The sequence below is a fragment of the Venturia canescens genome, chromosome 10 (genome assembly GCF_019457755.1).
Source record: "Venturia canescens isolate UGA chromosome 10, ASM1945775v1, whole genome shotgun sequence".
Classification (NCBI taxonomy): domain Eukaryota; kingdom Metazoa; phylum Arthropoda; class Insecta; order Hymenoptera; family Ichneumonidae; genus Venturia; species Venturia canescens.
In genome coordinates this window covers 5,517,412-5,539,775 of record NC_057430.1, presented here as the reverse complement: position 1 = coordinate 5,539,775, position 22,364 = coordinate 5,517,412, and the positions used below count along the sequence as shown (strand labels likewise).

Genomic DNA, 22,364 nt, shown 5'->3' with positions numbered 1-22,364 from the left:
CATTCAAATAAAAATCTAGAATAAAATAACAAAATTGTACGGCAGAATCCGGTTGAAAATTTACTGAAATGCGATTTATTATCCGTTTAATGTTTCCAATAAAAGTATGGGTTAGTTCTTATACCATATGGAATTATTTCGCTGGAAGAAAGTAGAAGTAAAAATTGCCGTCATTGTTATTAATTTGACGCAAATAAGTAAAAATTATTCAGAAATAACTTTCTCAATCTCCGCTGTATGCATACTTATGATCCATCAGTCCTAGAAGGGCCCTGATTTTTATTTGAATGAAAAATTTAAATGAAAAATTAAAAGTGATGGGCCGAACAAGTACTTTTAACATATATTTAAACATAAATTGTACCGATCCAAAATTGACGTCGAACATTGTCAATAACACCAGGGGATCCTGAAAGTCTGAGGGAAATTGATTTTCTTCTAAATCTCTTTAATCTAATCTCTTTAATCTAAATCTCTGCCACCATAGAGTGGCAATACCTTTGATGTGATTTTTTTAAAAATATTTAAACGCTCCATAGAACAATTTCATTGAAACTCGGAATTGCCAATAAAACGGTTGTCCTCCGATTGATATCATAAATTTTAAGGCTGTACGTAACTCAAATAGTAACTTATTGATTCATTAGAACTCTCTCAAGTTCCTGATGGTTCGCCTATAAGAATGAATATTCCAAATTACCCTTAAATACTTGGCCTCGAATCGGTATCATAGATTTTAATGCTACACGTAACTTAGATGGAATTTTTTGCCAATTGATTAAGTTTTAGAATAAGATAAAAAGAATGAGGCTTCAGTGTGACATTTTTTTCGAATTGTTCTGTTGAAATTATTTACAATTGGTTTTATAATTTTTTTTATGGAATTTTTTTACACTTTTCGTGATATGATCAGGAAACAAGAGACCACCAATGTACTTGTCCCAACCTTTTTTTTCCAAGGAGAACTTTGGATTTTATATCACTTTAGGATTTTATATCACGTCTTTTTTCTCAAAAGTTCAGCAATCTTATTTTTCGGGTTAAATTAAGCTGAGCTAACTACAATCACGCTAACTTCAAAGAATAAAAATGACAACTCTATACTCTGCAATTAGAAAATTGAACTAACTTCAAAGAATAAAAATGACAACTCTATACTCTGCAATCAGAAAATTGAAAATTCGATTGAAGCAATCTAGGAAAAAATGTTTACAAGTGCTTGTCAGATCGATATATTCTTGTACCTTCTTATCCATTTTTTTTTGAAAAATTAAGAAGAAATATTAGCTATTAGTAGGCAAGAATTTTAACATTTTCAATAAAATCGTAATAGTAAAATTAGTACATTATAACACTAGGACGAAAAAGTTTTTCGTACGCGTGTTATACGAAATTTTATATTACGAGGTGCATTTACGTACCGCGTGATATAAAAGTCTTTTTTATTTCGTGTAATTTGCTATTTGCTAATTTGCTAATTTGAGCTAATTGCTCAAGAACCAAAATCAACAGAGTGTGGAATGTAGAATTTGGTTAATTTATCAAGGAATGCTCTGTCATACATGTTGGAATAAATGAAATTTTCGTAAATAATGTTTTTTTCATTTCTTATTAAATATTAATTAAATGAAAAGCCGTAAGGATACAAATAATTATAGTCAACAATTTAAACCATAGATGTTTGTTTTGTGGGTTGAATGTTTGAAGTTCTCTTCAATACTCTTATTAGCGACAAAAATACCGCATAATATTATCCACTAACAGCATTAGTGGATAATGTTATCCACTAATGGCGAGTCCTACATGACCTTTCCTTACTTAACCAATAAACAGCTGGATGACATAAAGAGCCGAAGCGGAGCAGAACTGTCTCACGAAAGCAAAGATAGCAGCAAGCAACAAGCTCTCTATAATTGGTGGATAATGTTATCCACTAATTAACAGCATTAGCGGATAATATTATCTACTAATGCTGTGGGACTGTAATATATTTGATATTTTTTTACGGTTTGAAATCATTTTCATTGCGAGATTTGAGAATTTTTATTTAGATTTTTTGACGTTTAATACGAAAACGGGCGATCACCATTTTACTTGTTCAAACTTCTTTCCGAGAGGGAATTTTTATGGTTTGGTATCAAATCTTTTTTCTGTGGTAGTTCTAAACGATACAAAATGTTTCTCAATAAAGTTTTTAAATGTTTTTATGTAATGTTGAAAAAAAATTTCTTGAATGATTTTTGTCAAGTTTTGTGCAATTTATAACGGTTTGATATTCTCCAAATGTTTGAAATGATTCCCTTAATTTTTCAACGATTTCGAATGTTTTCGCAATTTTGTGAGATTAAAATCATTTTCCATAAGGTTTATGAATATTTCGTATCATTTGAGAATTTTTCCGCCTTATTTATAAATAACTTTGTTTTGAATTTTTTGAATGAAATCATTGCGAATAAAAAAGATATGAAAACTTTTTAATAAAACAAATGTTTTTGTTGATTTCCTCAAAATTTGACAGAAAAAGAGACAGAGAAAAAAAAGCTAATACTCACCAAATCCAACAGAATTGACCATTTTCAGATATTATGTATGAGGCATTCTCTGTCGAACCGGCCAATTTTTTTTACCATCTCAGATCTACCTCATAACTGGTTATATCAAAGTACTATTAAAAGGCACTCCATGTGAATATTTTCAGATTTTTAAATTCATAATTCCAGAAAATGCCGTTTTTTTTCAAATGAATATATCTCGGAAACTCGCAGTGACTGAAAAAAAATGTTTCCACATAAAAGTTGTAGTTTCATGTTAGCCTTCGAGTGGATGACTCGAAATAATTTCGACGTTCTGCTAACGATGATTTTTTACCGAAAGAGGAGAGAATTATTTTTTCATTCAGAAACAGCCATTTATTTCTAAGATATTGTGTATAATTCTGTACTTCCTCTATACTTTCCAGCAAAATAATCTGAATTAATTAATTTCAATGTAAATAGAAAAACGATGAAAATTAAAAGTTGCAAACTGTTTTTTCTGATGACTCGTCATTTAGTTTTTTTTTTATGAATATCGATGTGACGAGTACTTTTGTCTCGTATATGAACATTTAAAAGCAAAGTCAAAAGTTAAAAGATTACTCCAATCAAATTTTCAATTTTCTGATCGTAGAATATATAGTTTTTATTTCTTTTTGAACTCAGCGTGATTGTGCATGATTAGCTCAGCTTGATGTAACCCGAAAAACAAGATTGCAGAACTTTTGAGAAAAAAGACGTGATATAAAATCTCAAAAATTCCCCTAGGGAAAAGAGATTGGGACAAGTACATTGATGGTCCCTTATTTTCTGATCATATCACAAAAAATGTGAAAAAAAATTCCATAAAAAAAATTATCAAACCAAAAAGAATTTCAAAAGAACAATTAAAAAAAATTCACAAATCCTGAAAGAATATTACATTGAAAACAATACTTATCTGTAATTATTTTTTGAACTGTCAAAAAAATCAAATAAAACGTAAGAAATAAAAAAACGAAAAATCAAAATAAAATTTTTTCAAAAAATCAATTGAAAAAAACTTCTTTCTAAGTTACGTCCAGCATTAAAACTTATGATATCAATTCGAGGCCAAGTACTTAATGATAATTCAGAATCTTCATTCCTACGGGTACAATTAGGAGCTAGAGAAAGTTCTTATGAATCAAAAAAGTTACCATTTGAGTTACGTACATTTATCTTGACTTGATTTTGAGTACTTACATTTATTATATCACTCGGAAGACAAGTGTTTTATTAATAATTCCGAGTTTTAACATTATGAAATTGCTCTAAGAAGCGTTTAAATCCAAAAAAAAATCACATCAAAGGTATAGTAATTTGTTACACTATGATGGCAGACTTGGAAGAAAATCGTTTCTTCTCAGACTTTCAGGATTTCCTGGTATTATTGACAAGATTCGACGTCGATTTTAGATCGGTACAAATTATGTTCAAATATGTGTTAAAAGTAATTGTACGGCAGAATCCGTTTGAAAATTTATTCAAATACGATGTATTATCAGTTCAATATTCTCAATAAAAGAATAGGTAAGTTCTTATACAGAATAGAATCCATATAAAAAAACTTTAAAAAAAATTTATTCAAAACATTGTAAAAAAATGTATTTAAAAAAAAAATACAAATCAATCCGAAAAAAATTTCACAAATCTTAGAAAAACATTATCTTTAAAAAAAAGTAATCTGTATCTATTTTTTAAAGTGTCAAAAGAATCAAATAACAAGTAAAAAATATAAAACCGAAAAATCGCGCTTGAAATCATTTTGGAAACCGATGCCTCATTCTTCTTATTTGATTCGAACAGCTAAATCAATTGAAAATAATTCCATCTAATTTACGTGCAGCATTAAAATTTATTATATCAATTCGAGGCCAAGTATTTTCTAATGAATTGAAAAAAGTTACCACTTGAGTTACGTGCAGCACTAAAATGTATGATATCAATCAGTGGACAAGTATTTTATTAGTAACTCCAAATTTTGACATTATTAAATTGTTCTAAGAAGCTTTTGAATTCAAAGAAATCACATGCAAGCTAGTCATTTCTTACTCTATGGTGGCAGAAACTTATTAGAAAATCGATTCTTTTCAGACTCTCAGGAGCTTCTGGTATTATTCACAATATTCAACGTCGATTGGATCGATACAAATTATGTTTGAATATAAGTTAAAAGTACTTGTCCGGCCCATCACTTTCCATTAAAATTGTTTGTTCAAATAAAAATCAGGGCTTTTCTAGAACTGATGGAGTACAAATATTCATGCAAAGGGAATTAAGAGAGTTATCTTCAAGTAATTTTCCTTTAACTGCACTAATTTAATAAGAATGGAAATGAACTGCCCTATAAAATACAAGGAATGTTATTGTGCATCGATAAATAAAAAACACTTTGCACGTTAAATATGTTCAAGCTTCCAAAATTACTCCCCAGTTTGTATTGCAATGACGGCAACGTTTCCTTCTCAATTCTTCCAGCGAACGAATTTTATTCGGTATAACTAACCTATAGGGATGGTGCAGATTCGATAGAGGGCAGGTCGAAAGTACTCGTGGCGCCTCTAATGTCATAAATTATAAGCTTTTGGGGGTAGCACTTTCAATACTTTGATGGAAATATAATCATAATAATGTAATATATATATAATACTACAATAATGATAAAAGACCCCCAAAAGCTTTCACTTTTCATCACTAGTGGCGCGGTAGTCTACTTGCACCATCCCTATACTATTATTAAGAACATTAAACTAATAATAAAACGCATATCAATCATTTTTTTACCGGATTCTGCCGTACAATTTCGTTTTTTTATGATTGATTTGCATTTGAATGAATAGTGATGGGCTGGACAAGTACTTTTAACTTATATTCAAACATAATTTGTATCGATCCAATCGACGTTGAATATTGTGAATAATACCAGAAGCTCCTGAGAGTCTGAAAAGAATCGATTTTCTAATAAGTTTCTGCCACCATAGAGTAAGAAATGACTAGCTTGCATGTGATTTCTTTGAATTCAAAAGCTTCTTAGAACAATTTAATAATGTCAAAATTTGGAGGTACTAATAAAATACTTGTCCACTGATTGATATCATAAATTTTAGTGCTGCACGTAACTCAAGTGGTAACTTTTTTCAATTCATTAGAAAATACTTGGCCTCGAATTGATATAATAAATTATAATGCTGCACGTAAATTAGATGGAATTTTTTTCAATTGATTTAGCTGTTCGAATCAAATAAGAAGAATGGGGCATCGGTTTCCAAAATGATTTCAAGCGCGATTTTTCGGTTTTATATTTTTTACTTGTTATTTGATTCTTTTGACACTTTAAAAAATAGATACAGATTACTTTTTTTTAAAGATAATGTTTTTTCAAGATTTGTGAAATTTTTTTCGGATTGATTTGTGAAATTTTTTTCGGATTGATTTGTATTTTTTTTTTAAATACATTTTTTTACAATGTTTTGAATAAATTTTTTTTAAAGTTTTTTTTATGGATGGAATTATCAGCAAACGAGGGACCATCAATGTACTTGTCCCAACCTTTTTTCCCCTAGGGGAAGTTTATGGTTTGATATCACGTCTTTTTTCTCAAAAATTCCTTATTTATGTTCAGATGACAATAGGCATTTTAGTTTAAATTTCTATGAATTATTTATGATTTTCGGCTTATAACGTTGGTTTTCACGAAAACAGACCTATTTTTCGTCAAAATTGTACTGAAAATATTTCATCACAGGTCTGATCTTGGACTTTGGCGATTTTTCCTCTTGTACTCTAGTATGTTTTGTCAATGGGGAACCAAAGAGCACGGTCGAAAGCGGGTTGGAGGCCGGGATATGATTTTCAGCTTATAACGTTGGTTTCCACGAAAAAAGACCTATTTTTCGTGAAATTTGATGGGAAAAATTATCGCCATAGATCTATTCTTAGACTTTGGTGATTTTTACCAAGATAGAATGGATGTAGAGACTTTTTTAATCGAACAGATATTTTTGATCCTTTTTCTTCAAAACTCAAGTGAAAGTTAGATCAAATTCAAGACACAAAAAATCCAACAGAACTGACCATATTTAAATGTCGCTTTTGCATTTTGAATCTAGACATTTTCGTGTTATCTAAAACGTGCTCCCCATGAAATATATTTCCAAAGTTTGCAAGTGGCCGCTGAGATCCAATTATCTACAGTTTGATACTTGCCGAAAAACGGCACCCGGAAACATTTTTTATGTCAGAACTCAAAGAGCAAAAAAACTGAGCGTACTTAATTCAACAGAGCAATGAGATTCAAAGACGTTTAACGTACCTGCATTGGTTGTGGAGGTAAACAGTTTCATGTCAGGATAATTTAGAAATAAATTTAGAAGTTCAGAAATTTAGCATAGAATTTATAAAATGGAGAATTAAGTTCATTAGTAAAGCTGAAGACTTTTGTAATGAATTTTTGAAATAACATGTTACGGTTGGAGTAAAAAATTTAAATGATTGGCACACATGCTGCAACACAAAAATATCAAAGTTAGAAGGTATTCGCTCCATACCGCAGTAATACAAACTTCAATACTGTTTGAAAAGAAACACTTTAAAACTTGCTGAATCAAGTTCCATTACATATTACCATAATCAAAGATAGGGCGTGATACTTAGCACATATATTTATCCACAGAAATTTCAGAGTTCGCAGGTATCTGCTGCGATTCATTGTATCTGCGCAATGAGTTTGGAAGACAGTAATTTTTAATCCATCCATAAATGAGCAACCGAAGACTTTTGTAATGAATTTTTCACTTCATATTTTTGTTACAGTGAGAGTCAAAAAGTAAAATGAATGGCACAATATATAAATTTTTTAGTTTGCAAATTTTTGCTGTATTTCAATGATCCAAATCTATAGTATTATAGTGAAAAGTTGTTAAAAGTCATGATGTTACACTAAAATGACATAGCGCACATTGCATTCAGAAATTCTGTAGGTTTCCATATGATGTTGGCAGGCATTATACTTAATCGCATCCAAAACTGAGCACCTGTAGACTTGTCGTAATGAATGTTTTCACCAATAATTCCACATTTGCAGTTTGCACAATAGGAATCATACTCAACATACACGTCATTTCATAAGTATTGTTGTCAAAATTTGTTTTTGCCTACCGCATTCCAAAGATTCAAGTTTTCATATTATCAGCAAAAAAAGCATCCAAAGACTTTTTGGAACAAGTTTTAAAATTTATTACTCGACAGACCAAGTGGAAAAAGAATAACTACACTTATATCAAGACCAGAAACTGTTTTGAGAATCTGATGTGCGATTGATGATCATAGTTGGAAACCTCTTGAATCCCATTACCACAATCAGCATGAAGAAGTAGTAGAAAATCATAGGACACATCTCAGGCAACGAATTAATAATATGTATCAATCTGCTGCAGACCGATGGAGTGAAAAAGATCGGAAGGAGCAGAGCCAAACTCAATAGGAAGCAAAATATTGGAATATTCAAAAATAATGATGACACAAGAAATAAATTAGAAAACATTTATTCAATTGGAGTTTCTCACATTATACTAACAGTTCCGTGTGTTCTTGTTTTATTAATTATCAATCCTAATATTTCAGATCGTAAAAAGAAAATTTGACGTTATAGGTTGACGAAAGTTTTTCCTTACAACTTCCAGACCTATTTTTGATAAACTGATTTGCCTTATTTATATTTTTCACTAACTATGCGAACGTTTGTTACATATGTCCCGCACTTCGTAACGTCAAACCCCGGCCGGTTCGTTACTACACAGCTATCAAAGGGAACTCGTATATATAAACTACATTATTACACATGATATATAATCACGCAACTGACAATATATTTACACTGGACAATATTCCGCGTACTCTGGTTTAATCGAAAGATTATTTCAGTTGACACTTATTTCCAATTGAACGAAATAATGAAATCTTGAAAAGTTTCGTTGACATATGCATCGCGGATTGTTTTTATTCTTTTTCACACACAGATCACAGACTACATTTACGCGGCCGCTTTTATACTGGTTTAGTATACTACAAATTTTAACAAATTGAATATTAATATGCACTTCATTAGATGACGCGAAAATTATTTTTATTTATCCCGCACGCACTTCATAACATAACCCCAAACGTCAACATGACGCGAAACTTCAGCTGGTGATTTTCGAGCTCTCCAGCTCCTTAGCTTATTTCCGCCAATCTTCCCTGCACTTTTTATCGAATGTCATTGGCCCAGAAATTCTCTCACCCTTGATTGGTTGCAATGAAAATTCTCTCACCGGGGATTGGTGATCATGGGGGCCAAGGTGCCTATGTTTGTAGCGGCCAGAATACACGTATACAGATACGTCAAATCCCGAATGTGTTGGTAACTGTTGCATAATCTTGAGCCCGTGCAAAGTTTTTTCTCAGCAATTACGCCACCGCTCATGCTGATTTTGGGCTCATTCGATAGAGAACTTCTTAATTAGCTGAAAGTTCAATTTTCAAAGCCGTACATAACTCATGAGCTTCGTAATTAAAGAAAATCACATGCGAATTTTACCCCCACCACATAGAATTGTTTTATTCAGAGAAAATATAGTCTCGGCAAGAGCCTCGGGCCAGCAGACGACAGGGCTGTCAATGTACTTGTCCCGAGACTCTACCGAGTCTCTTGATTTGATCGCTGGACGAAATAAAAAGAAAAAATTACCCTCATTGCAATGAACACTGGGAGGTTATAACAGAAGCTTGAACATATTTATTGTGCAAAATATTTTTCATTGATCGATGCACAATAATATCTCTTGTACATTACAGGAGGATTCGTTTAAATATTTTATTTAACCTTTTAAGCGGCAGAACCAATTCGCCTCATAGTGCCCAAAATGCGGGAAAAAAAAAGTATTCAGATTGTTACGAAATTTAGTACTCGAAGGTTTTTGGGGTCGCTGATTACGAATCCGCTCTCAAAATTTCGAAATTCAAAATGGCGGATTCAATTTGGCGGCCGAAAATAAAAAATTCGTTTGAATCGGATAAAAATTGGTACTCGGGGGTTTTTGGGGTCATCGATTACGAATCCGCCATCGAAATTTCAAAATTCAAAATGGCGGATCCAATATGGCGGACGAAAATGAAAAATTCATTTGAATCGGATAAAGATTGGTACTCGGGGGTTTTCGGGGTCACTGATTACGAATCCGTCCTCAAAATTTATAATTCGAAAACAATATCTCATATGCCGACCATGCACGGGGCAATTTTGAATAGTATTTGTGTTACATTTATTCACATATAAAACTTGAAAAACTCAGGGTTAATATAAAATCAATATGAAGAGAAAGGTGCCATTGCAAAAATTTTACATGATCAATTCATATGTGTCATAGAGAATCTTCTATTTTCAATTTATATACTCCGTAATCAGCGACCCCGAAGAATACTAAATTTCGACCGATTCAAATGAATTTTCGGATTTTTGACCACCATATTGGATCCGCCATTTTGAATTTCGAAATTTCGAGGGCGGATTCGTAATCAGCGATCCCGAAAACCCCTGAATGCCAATGCCTATCCGATTCGAATGAATTTTTGCATTTTCGGCTGCCATATTGGATCCGCCATTTTGAATTTCGAAATTTTGAGGGCGGATTCGTAATCAGCGACCCTAAAAACCCCCGAGTACCAATTTTTATCCGATTAAAATGAATTTTTAATTTTCGGCCGCCATATTGGATCCGCCATTTTGAATTTCAAAATTTTGAGAGCGGATTCGTAATCAGCGACCCCGAAAACCCCCGAGTACCAATTTTTATCCGATTCGAATGAATTTTTGCATTTTCGGCCGCCATATTGGATCCGCCATTTCGAATTTCGAAATTTTGAGAGCGGATTCGTAATCAGCGACCCCAGAAACCCCCGAGTATCAAATTTGGTGATAATTGATTGACTTAATCACGAGATAATCGATGTGCGCCATATGGCGTCATTGCCGCTTTGGGACCAGAAAAAATGTGCGCCATATGGCGTCATTGCCGCTTAAAAGGTTAATTAACTTTCTTGAAAAAAACTTTCTCAGTTTCCTCTGTACGCATACTTATGATGCATCAGTTCTAGAAGGGCTCTGATTTTTATCTGATTAAACAATTTAATTTAATAGTAATGGGCTGGACAAGTACTTTTAACAGATATTTAAACATAATTTGTACCGATCTAAAATCGACGTCGAATCTTGTGAATAATACCAGGGTGTAGTATATGAGGGATCTAGTGAGGTTAGAATAAACGGTTCGACACGATTATATTAACGGCCTATTTATTACTGTCTCTGACCAGCCCCTTGATTACAAGCGTACATTACATTACACTCTCCCCTTTTTATCTGGTTAGTAATTATTTGACACACACACCCAAAGAGGATAAGTCCTCCGCTTATCCTTCCCATATATGCCCCTGAATAAATTCGTCTCAAACACAGTATAATCAACAAACACAGTATAATAGCGTAAGACAGTCGTCGTAATATTCTAAGACCAAAGTTTTCGTTTTAATTATTATTTCGCAGTGTTTTTCTTAGCTAATAAATGCACCGACTGGCGCGGAATCGCGATTGTTTGGTTCTGTACGGTATCCTGACCATTTTGAGGTCCGGCTGTGGGTCTCGGACCCCCTTTTAGGATTTGGTCCACATGACGCTTGCAACTGACCTTGCTTCCGACTGCCCGACATTCATATGTCACCCCCGAGGTCAAAACTTTCGTGACTTCCGCTGCGATCCACTTGGGCTTGCCGGGGCGGTAATCCCGAATCATTACTTCTTCCCCGGTCGAAAAGTCGGTTAGCCGACTCGCATGTCGGTCTTGAATCTGATCCGATAGTTTCGTCCATACATGGTTGCTTGTCGGGGGCGGTCGCAAAAGTGAGAACCTGGTTCGTAACTCACGCCCCAGAAATAGCCGAGCCGGTGTTTTGTTGGTGGTGCTATGCGGCGTTGATCGATAATCGAATAAAAATGTTTTTACCGCTTCGTCAAATGTTAATCCCGAGTTCACCATATTTTTAACCTTAGTATTAAACGTATTTACAAAGTCTTCGGCCTCACCGTTACTTGCGGGGTGATAGGAGGGAGTCAGCGTGTGTGTGATTCCGTAGCGCTTCAGAAAATTTTCGAAAGCCTCACTAGTGAACGTCGTCCCGTTATCCGTGACGATCTGCATGGGAAAACCGTGAGATGTGAATAATGTGTCGAAAATGTGGATAGTCCTAACGGCGGTAATTGAACTCATGGCGAAAACCTCGGGCCACTTGAAGTGGCTGTCAATAATCACCAGGACCGTGCGGTTTAAAAACGGTCCGAGGAAATCCGCGTGGATTCGGTGCCACGGAGCCGTCGGGCCCACCTACGGAGTTAATGTCGTTTTCGCCGGCGCTTTCCTCGTGCTTAAACATTGTTCGCACTTTCTTATGGCCTCTTCTAAATCCTCGTCAATTTTAGGCCACCAAACAAATGATCTCGCGGTGGCTTTCATCCTCACGATCCCAAAATGACTCGTGTGTAACTCGTCTGGAACAGCGGAACGTAATTTGAGAGGGATCACCACCCTATGACCCCACAGTATACATCCCGCATCTAAATACAAAGCGTCTAGTCTGGAGATATATGGTTTTAGCTCGTCCCTTGTCTCCGTCGATGAAATTGAAGGAAAGCCGTCGACGATTAGTCGTTTAACCCGGCATAATGTCGCGTCTTTCATTGTTTAGCTTCGTACTTTTTTCCAATTTACTGACAGGCCTTCCTTTGCGACAAAATTTAAGAACGTATATGCACCATCATCTACCCACACGTTTTCTTTTTCCTCGGTTTTTGAGCTGTTTGGCAGTCTACTTAAGCAATCCGCTACCACATTTTGTTTCCCCGGTATGTATTCTATTTTGTACTTAAACGCCGACAAGAAAATCGCCCAACGCTGGAGTCTCGCGGTGGCCATGGTTGGTATTGGCGCTTGGGGATCGAAAATATGTATCAGTGGTTTATAGTCTGTTCTGAGAATAAATTCCCGGCCGAAAAGATATTCGTAAAATTTCGTGATGCCATAAATAATGGTGTACGCTTCTTTATCGAGGTGGTGATAATTTATCTGTGCTTTAGTTAAAGTTTCACTCGCAAAAGCGATTGGTCGCTCGTCGTTGCTTGGCATGATGTGGCCAATCATCGCGCCTACAGCATATTTCGACGCATCGCATACTAGAAATATTGGTAAACGCGCGTCAAAATGCACGAATAGTTCCGACTGTATTAGATCTCGTTTAATCTGATTGAATGCGGCCGTGCAGGCCGGATTCCATACGAATTTATCTTTTTGTAGACACGAGTATAATGGCTTCAGTTTCTGCGCACAATTAGGGATAAATTTTGCGAAATAATTAACCGCTCCTAAAAACGATCTTAGTTGTGTTACATCGGTCGGTGTTGGCGCCTTGTTTATCGCTTCGACTTTGTCGGGGGTCGTGCGGATCCCTTCTTTATTAATGCGAAATCCCAAATATGCGATCTCGTTTTCGAAAAACGCGCACTTGTTTTTCTTTACCTTCAATCCCGCCTCGGCTAATCTTTGTAAAACGGTTTCGAACCGATCCATCTCAGCTTCCCTGGTTGGAGCCCCAATGATGATATCATCCAGGAAGGTTTCCACGCCCGGAATCCCGGCGAGCAATTATGACAAAATGCGTTGGAATGAACCAGGTCCTGTGGAGACACCGTACGGCAGTCGCGTGTATTTGAACAGCCCTAAATGAGTTATTATCACAACCAGACCTTGGGCCTGTTCGGTTAACGGGACTTGTTGATACGCATCTTTCAAAACAATTTTACTAAATACCGTGCACCCTTGCAACGCCGCGAATAATTGCTCCATCCGTGGCATGGGGAAATGATCAATTTCCAGGACCGGATACAGCGTTAGCTTGAAATCACCGCACACCCTCACGGAACCGTCCCCCTTTAACACAGGTACAATGGGCGTGGTCCACTGGCTATACTCCACTGGTTTAAGGATGTTGGACTTCAATAATCGTTTTATTTCGTTTTCCACTAACGGCTTGAGTGCTAACGGGATCGGTCGAGCCTTTAAGCATTTTGGGATACTCCCCGGTTTGACTTTCAAATCTAATGTGCCCTTTTTGAACAAACCGACCCCCGGTGTAAAAACTGCTCGATAATTATCGCAGATTTTAGAGAATTTGCCCTCTTCCACACCTTCCTGTATGTGGTTACATTCGTCCGACTCTTTAATTTTTTTGAATTGGATTGGCCACTGCTGTAAGGCCACTAACCACTCGCGCCCGAGGAGTGGGTGGTTCACTCCGGTAATCACGTATAAGGAAAGATTTTTTTTTATATTTCCAAACTCTACGGCCACGTCCTTTAATACCCTCGCTGGGTACACCCTACGACCGTCAAACGCTTTAAATCTTCTCTGCGTGTCGGTTAACGCCACAGTTGGAAATAATCTATTTTTCTCCTGGAGCGAGATTACCGAGATTGCGGACCCCAAATCCACTTCCATTTTCACCCTTTTATGATTTATCAACAATTCAACCCAACATGGCTTTATGTGATCGCTCTGTCCTTCGTCCTGTGCTGAGAACACGGAATCAAAACCGTCTTCGTCCTCGTTCTCAACGATGTCATTTATATTTAGTTCCTTCATCTCTTCCGTCCCTGTGTCGGTTTCGACCAAATTCAAAACATTTTGGCGCGTGTCGCTCGTGGTCGACCGACTTTCTCGGTCTTGTTTACGCGGGCATCTCCTAAATATATGACCCTGAGTTCCACATTCGCTACAAAATTTGAATCGCAGCGTACAACTAGCTCGGCGGTGTCCCACTTTACCACAACAATAACATGAATCCTCACGCGATGATGTTCCCGATGACTGTGTACTGTCCAGTGGCGTACTCACCGGCCGTCCCCCCGCGCCGACTCTTCGTTGGCGACCGGGCGCTGTTGTGTTTCGATTCTTAGAATTTGTCCAAGCTCGAATCGCGAATACATTCGCTTGGTTTTCCTCCGTTGTGACCACTCGCGCTGCTCCCGACTCGCCCAATTCGATAGCGTTCGCGATGCGGATGATTTCCGATAAACTCGGCATATTTTCTTTTTTTAAAATGTCTAGGCGGATATTATTATTACTTAAGCCCACTAAAAGTTGTTCTATTATTTCGCTCTCCGTGTTCGCGAAATTGCACTTGGTCGCTAATCGTCGTAATTCCGTTGCATATTGTTGAACCTTTTCGTCTTGTTGTTGCTTTCGTTGACGAAACGTGTACCGCTCGACCGCCTCGCCCTTACTCGGCTGACAGTATTCCGCCACCAGAGTCCCTAATTGCTCGTACGTTTTCTGCAATGGTGTTTGTGGCGTACACAATGTTTTCAGAATTTCGTAAACACTCGGTGTCAGCTTTGTGATCAGCAGCGGGACTTTTTTTTCCTCAGCTATTTCGTTAACCAAAAAAAATAATCCAATTGTTCCTTATACGCTGACCAACTTGCACCTTCCTTAAATGCCTCAATCGTCGTGAGTAACGCCGTCATTTTGGTCGGTGCACCTTCTTTTGTATTTTTGCGATCGGTAACGATTCCTTTGAAAATTTCCACGAATTCCCGCCTCAGTATATCGATCGATACCGTTGGATCAAAAGTCGCGTTCACTTCACTTAGCTTATCACACAAGTCCGTTTTATTCAAGAGGTATATCCACCCCGTTTTCTCTTCGATAATTTCTTGGTCAAAACTATACATGAATGTTCTTTTCATCCTCGTTGCCACTGTAGTATATGAGGGATCTAGTGAGGTTAGAATAAACGGTTCGACACGATTATATTAACGGCCTATTCATTACTGTCTCTGACCAGCCCGTTGATTACAAGCGTTCAGTGGGCCTGGCTATCCCCCACTCCCACACCGACACATCCGTCGGTGTGTCCGTACTCACACTCATACATTACACAGGGAATCCTGAAAGTCTGAGAAGAATCGATTTTCTTCCAAGTCTCTGCCATCATAGTGTAACAAATCAGTATACCTTTGATGTGATTTTTTTTTGGATTTAAACGCTTCTTAGAGCAATTTCATAATGTTAAAACTCGGAATTTCTAATAAAACACTTGTCTTCCGATTGATATCATAAATGTAAGTGCTGTACGTAACTCAAATGGTAACTTTTTTGATTCATAAGAACTTTCTCAAGTTCCTAATTGTACCCGTAGGAATGAATATTTTGAATTATCATTAAATACTTGGCCTCGAATTGATATCTTAAGTTTTAATGCTGGACGTAACTTGGAAAGAAATTTTTTTCAATTGATTTTTTAAAAAAAATTTATTTTGATTTTTCGTTTTTTTATTTCGTACGATTTATTTGATTTTTTTGACAGTTAAAAAAATAATTACAGATAAGTATTTTTTTTAATGTAATGTTCTTTCAGAATTTCTGAATTTTTTAAATTGTTCTTTTGAAATTCTGTTTGGTTTGTTTAGTTCTTTTTTATGAATTTAAACAAAGAAATAAATCAAAGTTCGTAAAAGAAGGTATAGAGAAAATACATTATTTCCTTGTATACAAAAAAAATGCTGCAAATTAAAATTTGTAAATTGCTTTCTCAAGATTGTCAAGATGCACGATACGCGAAGCTTCCTCTATGACAATGCCAATCCAATCGACGTCGAATGTTGTGAATAATAGCATGGGGTCCTGAAAGTCAGAGAAGAATCAATCTTCTTAGAAGTCTTTACCGCCGAAGAGTAACAAATGACTGTACCGTTGATGAGATTATTTTGGATTAGTCATTTACTAAAAAGTCATGAACAATTTCGATAATTCAAAAGAGTTTTTGATTTTATATAAAAACAAATTATTATTATTTTTAAGCTATAGCCATATAATCTCACATGTGCATCGCGACCTCTTGAACTATCGATGATGTTACAGAATTTACAAAATTTGTAAAAATAAAAAGTTTTAGGTCTGACTCGCGTTCAGTTGTAACACGTTTGATTTGAAAAAATTATACTCAAGAAAAATTTACAGAATTTACAAATTCACAAGTTAATTTACAAACAAAAAAAACCTTCCTGATTCCAACAAGCAAAAGAAGAAATAAAAATAGGTTAACTTAAGGAACAAACCTCAGGCTATGGGATCAAAACGTCACTGAATCTCTCCGATATTCTGAGCATCTGCAAGGTTAGGTAATTTACCGTCCAGGGGCTATGGGATTGAAACGTCGCCGAATCGCTCCGATATCCCGTGCAACGGAAATTTGGAAAATTTATAAATTGGGAGTGGACCCTGAACTCTGGGATTGAAACGTCACCGAATCGCTCCGAGATTTTAGGCATCCAGAAAAAATTAGGATAGGTTAGGTTACTTGCAAAAATTAGGAAGAATGTTGAGGTCAGCCTTTTTGTTCTGAGTCACAATTTTGAGGAAGGACTGCCTCCCGAATGAGTCGCGCAGTGCTTTTTATACCCGTTTCCCCACCATAAAATTATCAAAGGCCAAAAATTTCAAATTTAGTTTGGTTCTGCGCATCTTTTTATAACGTCGTTTTGGATTGGCCCGCTGCCATGATTCAAAAATTCTAATTGATCGAGAGAATTATCATACCCCTAGGAAAAAAAAGGTTGGGACAAGTACATTGATGGTACCTCGTTTGCTGATAATTCCATCCATAAAAAAAACTAAAAAAAATTTTTTTTTTTAATTGTAAAAAAAATTATTTTATAAAAAAAATTACAGAACAATTCGAAAAAAATTTCACAAATCTTGAAAAAACATTATATTAAAACAAAAACTAATCTGTATCTATTTTTTAAAGTGTCAAAAGAATAAAATAACAAGTAAAAAATAAAAAACCGAAAAATCGGTCTTGAAATCATTTTGGAAACCGATGCCTCATTCTTCTTATTAGATTCGAACAGCTAAATCAACTGAAAAAAATTCCATCTAATTTACGTGCAGCATTAAAATTTATTATAATAATTCGAGGCCAACTATTTTCTAATGAATTGAAAAAAGTTACCACTTGAATTACGTGCAGCACTAAAATTTATGATATCAATCGGTGGACAAGTATTTTATTAGTAACTCCAAATTTTGACATTATTAAATTCTTCTAAGAAGCTTTTAAATAAAAAAAAAATGGTGGAAGAGACTTATAAGAAAATCAATTCTCCTCAGACTTTCAGGATCCTCTGGTATTATTCACAAAATTCGACGTCGATTGGATCGATACAAATTATGTTTAAATATGTGTTAAAAGTACTTGTCCGGCCCATCACTATTCATTTAAATAAAAATCAATCATGAAAAAATGGAATTGTATGGCAGAATCCGGTTAAACATTTATTGAAATGCGATTCAATATTAGTTTAATGTTCTTAATAGTAGTATAGGTTAGTTCTTATTCCGAATGGAATTCGTTCGCTGGAAGAATAAGTGAGAAGCAAAAATTGCCGTCATTGAATACAAACTGGAGAGTTATTTTTTAAACTTGAACATATATATTATGTACAATTATTTTCATTTATCAATGGACAATAATATCCCTTGTATATTGCGGAACAATTTCTTTGCTTTTTTTATTAACCCTCTCGGACCGTATGTTGCTTCTACGCAGCACGCGCTTCCAGGCCCAATAAAACTGCATCGGTCAGTAAGGTCGGGGTTTTAACTGACTATTTCCATCAAGCAACGTTAGATTGCACCATAGAAACTCCTAAACCAAGAGATAAACTGCTTTAACCCATCGAAATATCAATATGAATTCGGCGTTTCATGTTGAGTTGGCGTTGTATGAAAAGGTGCTTTAGTTATCGCAAAAGAAAAGTGAGTACACATTTTTTTTTCGTACTCCAAACGTTATTTCCTTTCAAAGGGAAGCTAATATGATGTATTTAAGATATTTGGTGCTAGATTCATTCGTAAATTTTCCTGATTTTGCTCCCCAAGGACCTGGTGCTGCCCGTAGCGAACATTCAAAAATTCATATTTCCCAACAAAAAAACTGAACTATCACAATGGATTCGGAAACTAGAAAGTATTTTGAGATAAAATTATGAAGGGAATCATTTTCCGTCAACGCGAAATAGGTCTCGGTCTGAGAGGGTTAAATTAGTGCAATTACGTAAAAATTACTTGAAGATAATTCTCTCAATTCCCTCTGCATGGATACTTGTGATCCATCAGTTCTAGACAAGCACTGATTATTATTGGGATGACCAATTTAAACGGAAAGTGATGGGCCGGACAAGTACTTTTAACACATATTTAAACATAATTTGTATCGATCCAATCGACGTTGAATTTTGTGAAAAATACCAGAGGATCCTGAAAATCTGAGAAGAATCGATTTTCTTATAAGTCTCTGCCACCATAGAGTATGAAATGACTAGCTTGCATGTGATTCTTTCAGATTTGAAAGCTCCTTAGAATAATTCAATAATGTCAAAATTTGGAGTTACTAATAAAATACTTGTCCACTTGAACAATTGTCTCTTCCTGAGCTTCCGATTGAAAACCATGCACGCCAAGCTTGTGTGTAATGTTGAAAATGAATTTGTGCAGTACATCGTATAGATACAATGCATGCACTTGTACGCGTAAACTGTTTTAAGTTTATAACCCGAGCTAGCATAAAAACAGATGATAATCTCTTAATAATTGCAGAATCATTCGAGAAACCTTTGTTGCTCTGTGACGTTTGCTGGAAAATTTTTCTGAATAAGTGAGGGATTAGGGCTAAAAGTGTACACGAATGAATTCCTCAAGAACCTTAATTCATTCACTGTACTTGGCTACGTTAGAAAATGATCTCATTTTTTTTTATTTTCAAAATTCAGAATTCCTACAGGAAACGTAATCCATTCACTGTATATGTTACAATAGATCTCATATTTTTTCACAGTTAAACATTTTTTTAAATTTATTTATTGCCAATGCGAATATAGAAAATCATTTAAAACGACGGTCATGACCTTTTAATACTTGGCGTGCCTTTTTTACTTGTTATTTGATTCTTTTGGCACTTTAAAAAATAGATGCAGATTAGTTTTTTTTTAATATAACGTTTTTTCAAGATTTGTAAAATTTTTTTCGAATTGTTCTGTATTTTTTTTTATGAAATAATTTTTTTTACAATTTTATTATTCCAAATTAATGAATTGAGAATTTACGTGAATCTTCTTCAACAGCGCTTAATTATGTGTGCGAAAATTTGGAGAGGTTTCACCGCCTCGTAATCGAGATATTCATTGTTGAAAATGACAAGGTTAAACATGGGCTCTTATGGAAGCTTTCAAAAAATTGCAAACTTCAACAATAAATATCTCAATTTCACGACGGTGAATCATCGGCATATCCCGCCAGAAGTTTAGTACTGTCTTAAGCTTTCTGTTTAAAAAATTTTAATGTGCAAAGTTGGAAAATAGTTTTAACATAAGATACGCTTCAACCTCCTTAATCTATAACATACTGTAGGATGGAGTTAGTGACCACATAGCCGCCGCGACCGATTTGGGACCCCACCATGAAAAAACAGCACGAAGTGAAAGTATACCTGTACAAGCATATAAAGTTGTCGATAATCGAACACTTCTTTATAGGATGATCATTTTGATAAGATAAATATACATTTTCTAAGGAACTACGTTAAAAATTTTTAACTTCAGAGGGCGGGAAATTTTCAGTTCAAATCGTAATATTTCAAATCGTGTAATTCATATATAAATCAAATGTATACCTCAAGACAAATCTACGACCAAACAGGTGGGCCCTAAAGAGCCCAGTCTCGTTCTGTAAACGTTAACAAAATGTGTTTAAAAACACGTGCCGTCACATAGAGAACACGAACGAAAATTGGTCAAGGTGGACCGTTCCAGAAAAAAGTTAATTCAAAGAAATCACGTCTATAAGCATGGAACTCAGATCACCCGCCCATTTGTCCTGCCGGCAGCCGAGAATTGGAAATAACAAAACTCAATAACGGTGTATTTCAGAACGAACTGTTGGATCAAATTAGTTGAACCTATTTTTAATTATCACGAAGTAATTCGTAAACTACGAAAGAGATGAATGCCCATGGGTCTCATACATCAGTCAGCTGTACGACGAAAATTTCAACCCCCGAGATGGTGGGGGTGTTCCAGAACGAATTATTCGCCCAAACTTGGCACTTCTTTGTTTTTTGCGGTGTGATCTCACGAGGTGATTCGTGAAATGAAAAAAAAAGTGGATGTCGATACGAAAAATTATACGAAATTTTCAAAATTTCCGAACCTTCGAATTTTTTCATAGGCCTTCGAAAATTTTTTTTTTCGGTCATTACAACTTCGTCTCATTCGACTCAGAATCGCGTGAAATCGAATGAGGCAAAGTTGTAATGACGGCAAAAAAAAAGTTTCGAAGGCATTAGAGTATGAAAAGGTTCCGAGTTTCAAAAATTTTGAATATTGTGAAAATCGCAAAAAAGCAGTGGACTTCGAAAAAATTCCGGGAATCGGGAAAAAAAAATTTGAAGGCAGTAGACAATGAAAAAATTACAAATCTCAAAAATTTTAAAATGGTTCGAAAATCGATAAAAAAACATTATTGAAGGCAGTAGCTATGGAAAAATTCGAAATCTCGAAAATTTTGAAATTTTTTGAAAATCGATAAAAAACATTATTGAAAAGAGTAGCTATAAAAAAATTCAAAATCTCAAAAATTTTGAAATTTTTCAAAAATCGATAAAAAACATGATTGAAGGCAGTAGCTATAAAAAAATTCGAAATCTCGAAAATTTTTTAATTTTTCGAAAATCGAAAAAAAAATATTTTTGAAAGCGGCTCACTAAAAAAATTTCGAATCTCGAAAATTTTGAAATTGTTCAAAAATCGATGAAAAACATTTTTGAAGACAGTAGACTATGAAAAAATTCAAAATCTCAAAAGTTTTAAAATTGTTCGAAAATCAATAAAAAACATTTTTGAAAGCAGTAGACTATGAAAAAATTCAAAATCTCAAAAATTTTGAAATTTTTCGAAAATCGAAAAAAACAAATTTTAAAGGCGGTAGACTATGGAAAAGTTCCAAATCTCGAAAATTTTGAAATTTTTCGAAAATCGATAAAAAACATGTTTGAAGGCATTAGACCTTGAAAAATATCCAAATCTTGAAATTTTAGGAATTTTTGGAAAATCGAAAAAAAAAAATACTTTTGACGGTGGCAGACTGAAAAAATTTCAAATCTCGAAAATTTGAACATTTTTCGAAAATCGATAAAAAACATGTTTGAAGGCAGTAGACTATGAAAAAATTCAAATCTCGCAAATTTCTAAATTTCTCGAAAATCGATAAAAAACAATTTTGAAGGCAATAGACCTTGAAAAAATTCCTAATTTGGAAAATTTTGAAATTTTTCGAAAATCGAAAAAAAAGTTTAAAAGGCAGGAGACTATGACCAAATTCCGAGATTCAAAAAATTCGAAATTTTTCAAAATTCGAAAAAATGACCTCCCACAAGCGGTTCGAAACATGTTTCAAAGAATTCTGAGTCGAATGAGACCAAAGTGTAATGACCATGTTTTCCACGTTTGAATCGGCCATATTTTATGTTCATAATGTTTAAAACACTGTTAAACCATAATGTTTAACGTAACATAAAATTCTACGTCGATATACCTGAGAACATTTTTTTTCAACGGCTACAACCCAAAAAATAGTCGCGTTGGAAGTTTGGTAAAAAAAACGGGAC

General features: G+C 34.9%; 2 protein-coding genes across 2 annotated transcripts in view; one reads left to right on the top strand and one right to left on the bottom strand.

Annotated features, from left to right (window-relative positions):
* Positions 1-22,364, top strand: part of Syt7 (Synaptotagmin 7) — a 620,424-nt gene that overhangs the window by 7,981 nt on the left and 590,079 nt on the right. The window lies entirely within an intron of this gene.
* On the bottom strand, positions 13,286-15,575 carry LOC122416728 (uncharacterized). Its single transcript, XM_043429771.1, has 3 exons — positions 15,566-15,575; positions 15,120-15,416; positions 13,286-15,066 (listed from the first exon to the last, which is right to left on the bottom strand). The coding sequence occupies exons 1-3, from the start codon at positions 15,573-15,575 to the stop codon at positions 13,286-13,288; spliced, it is 2,088 nt and encodes a 695-aa protein (XP_043285706.1).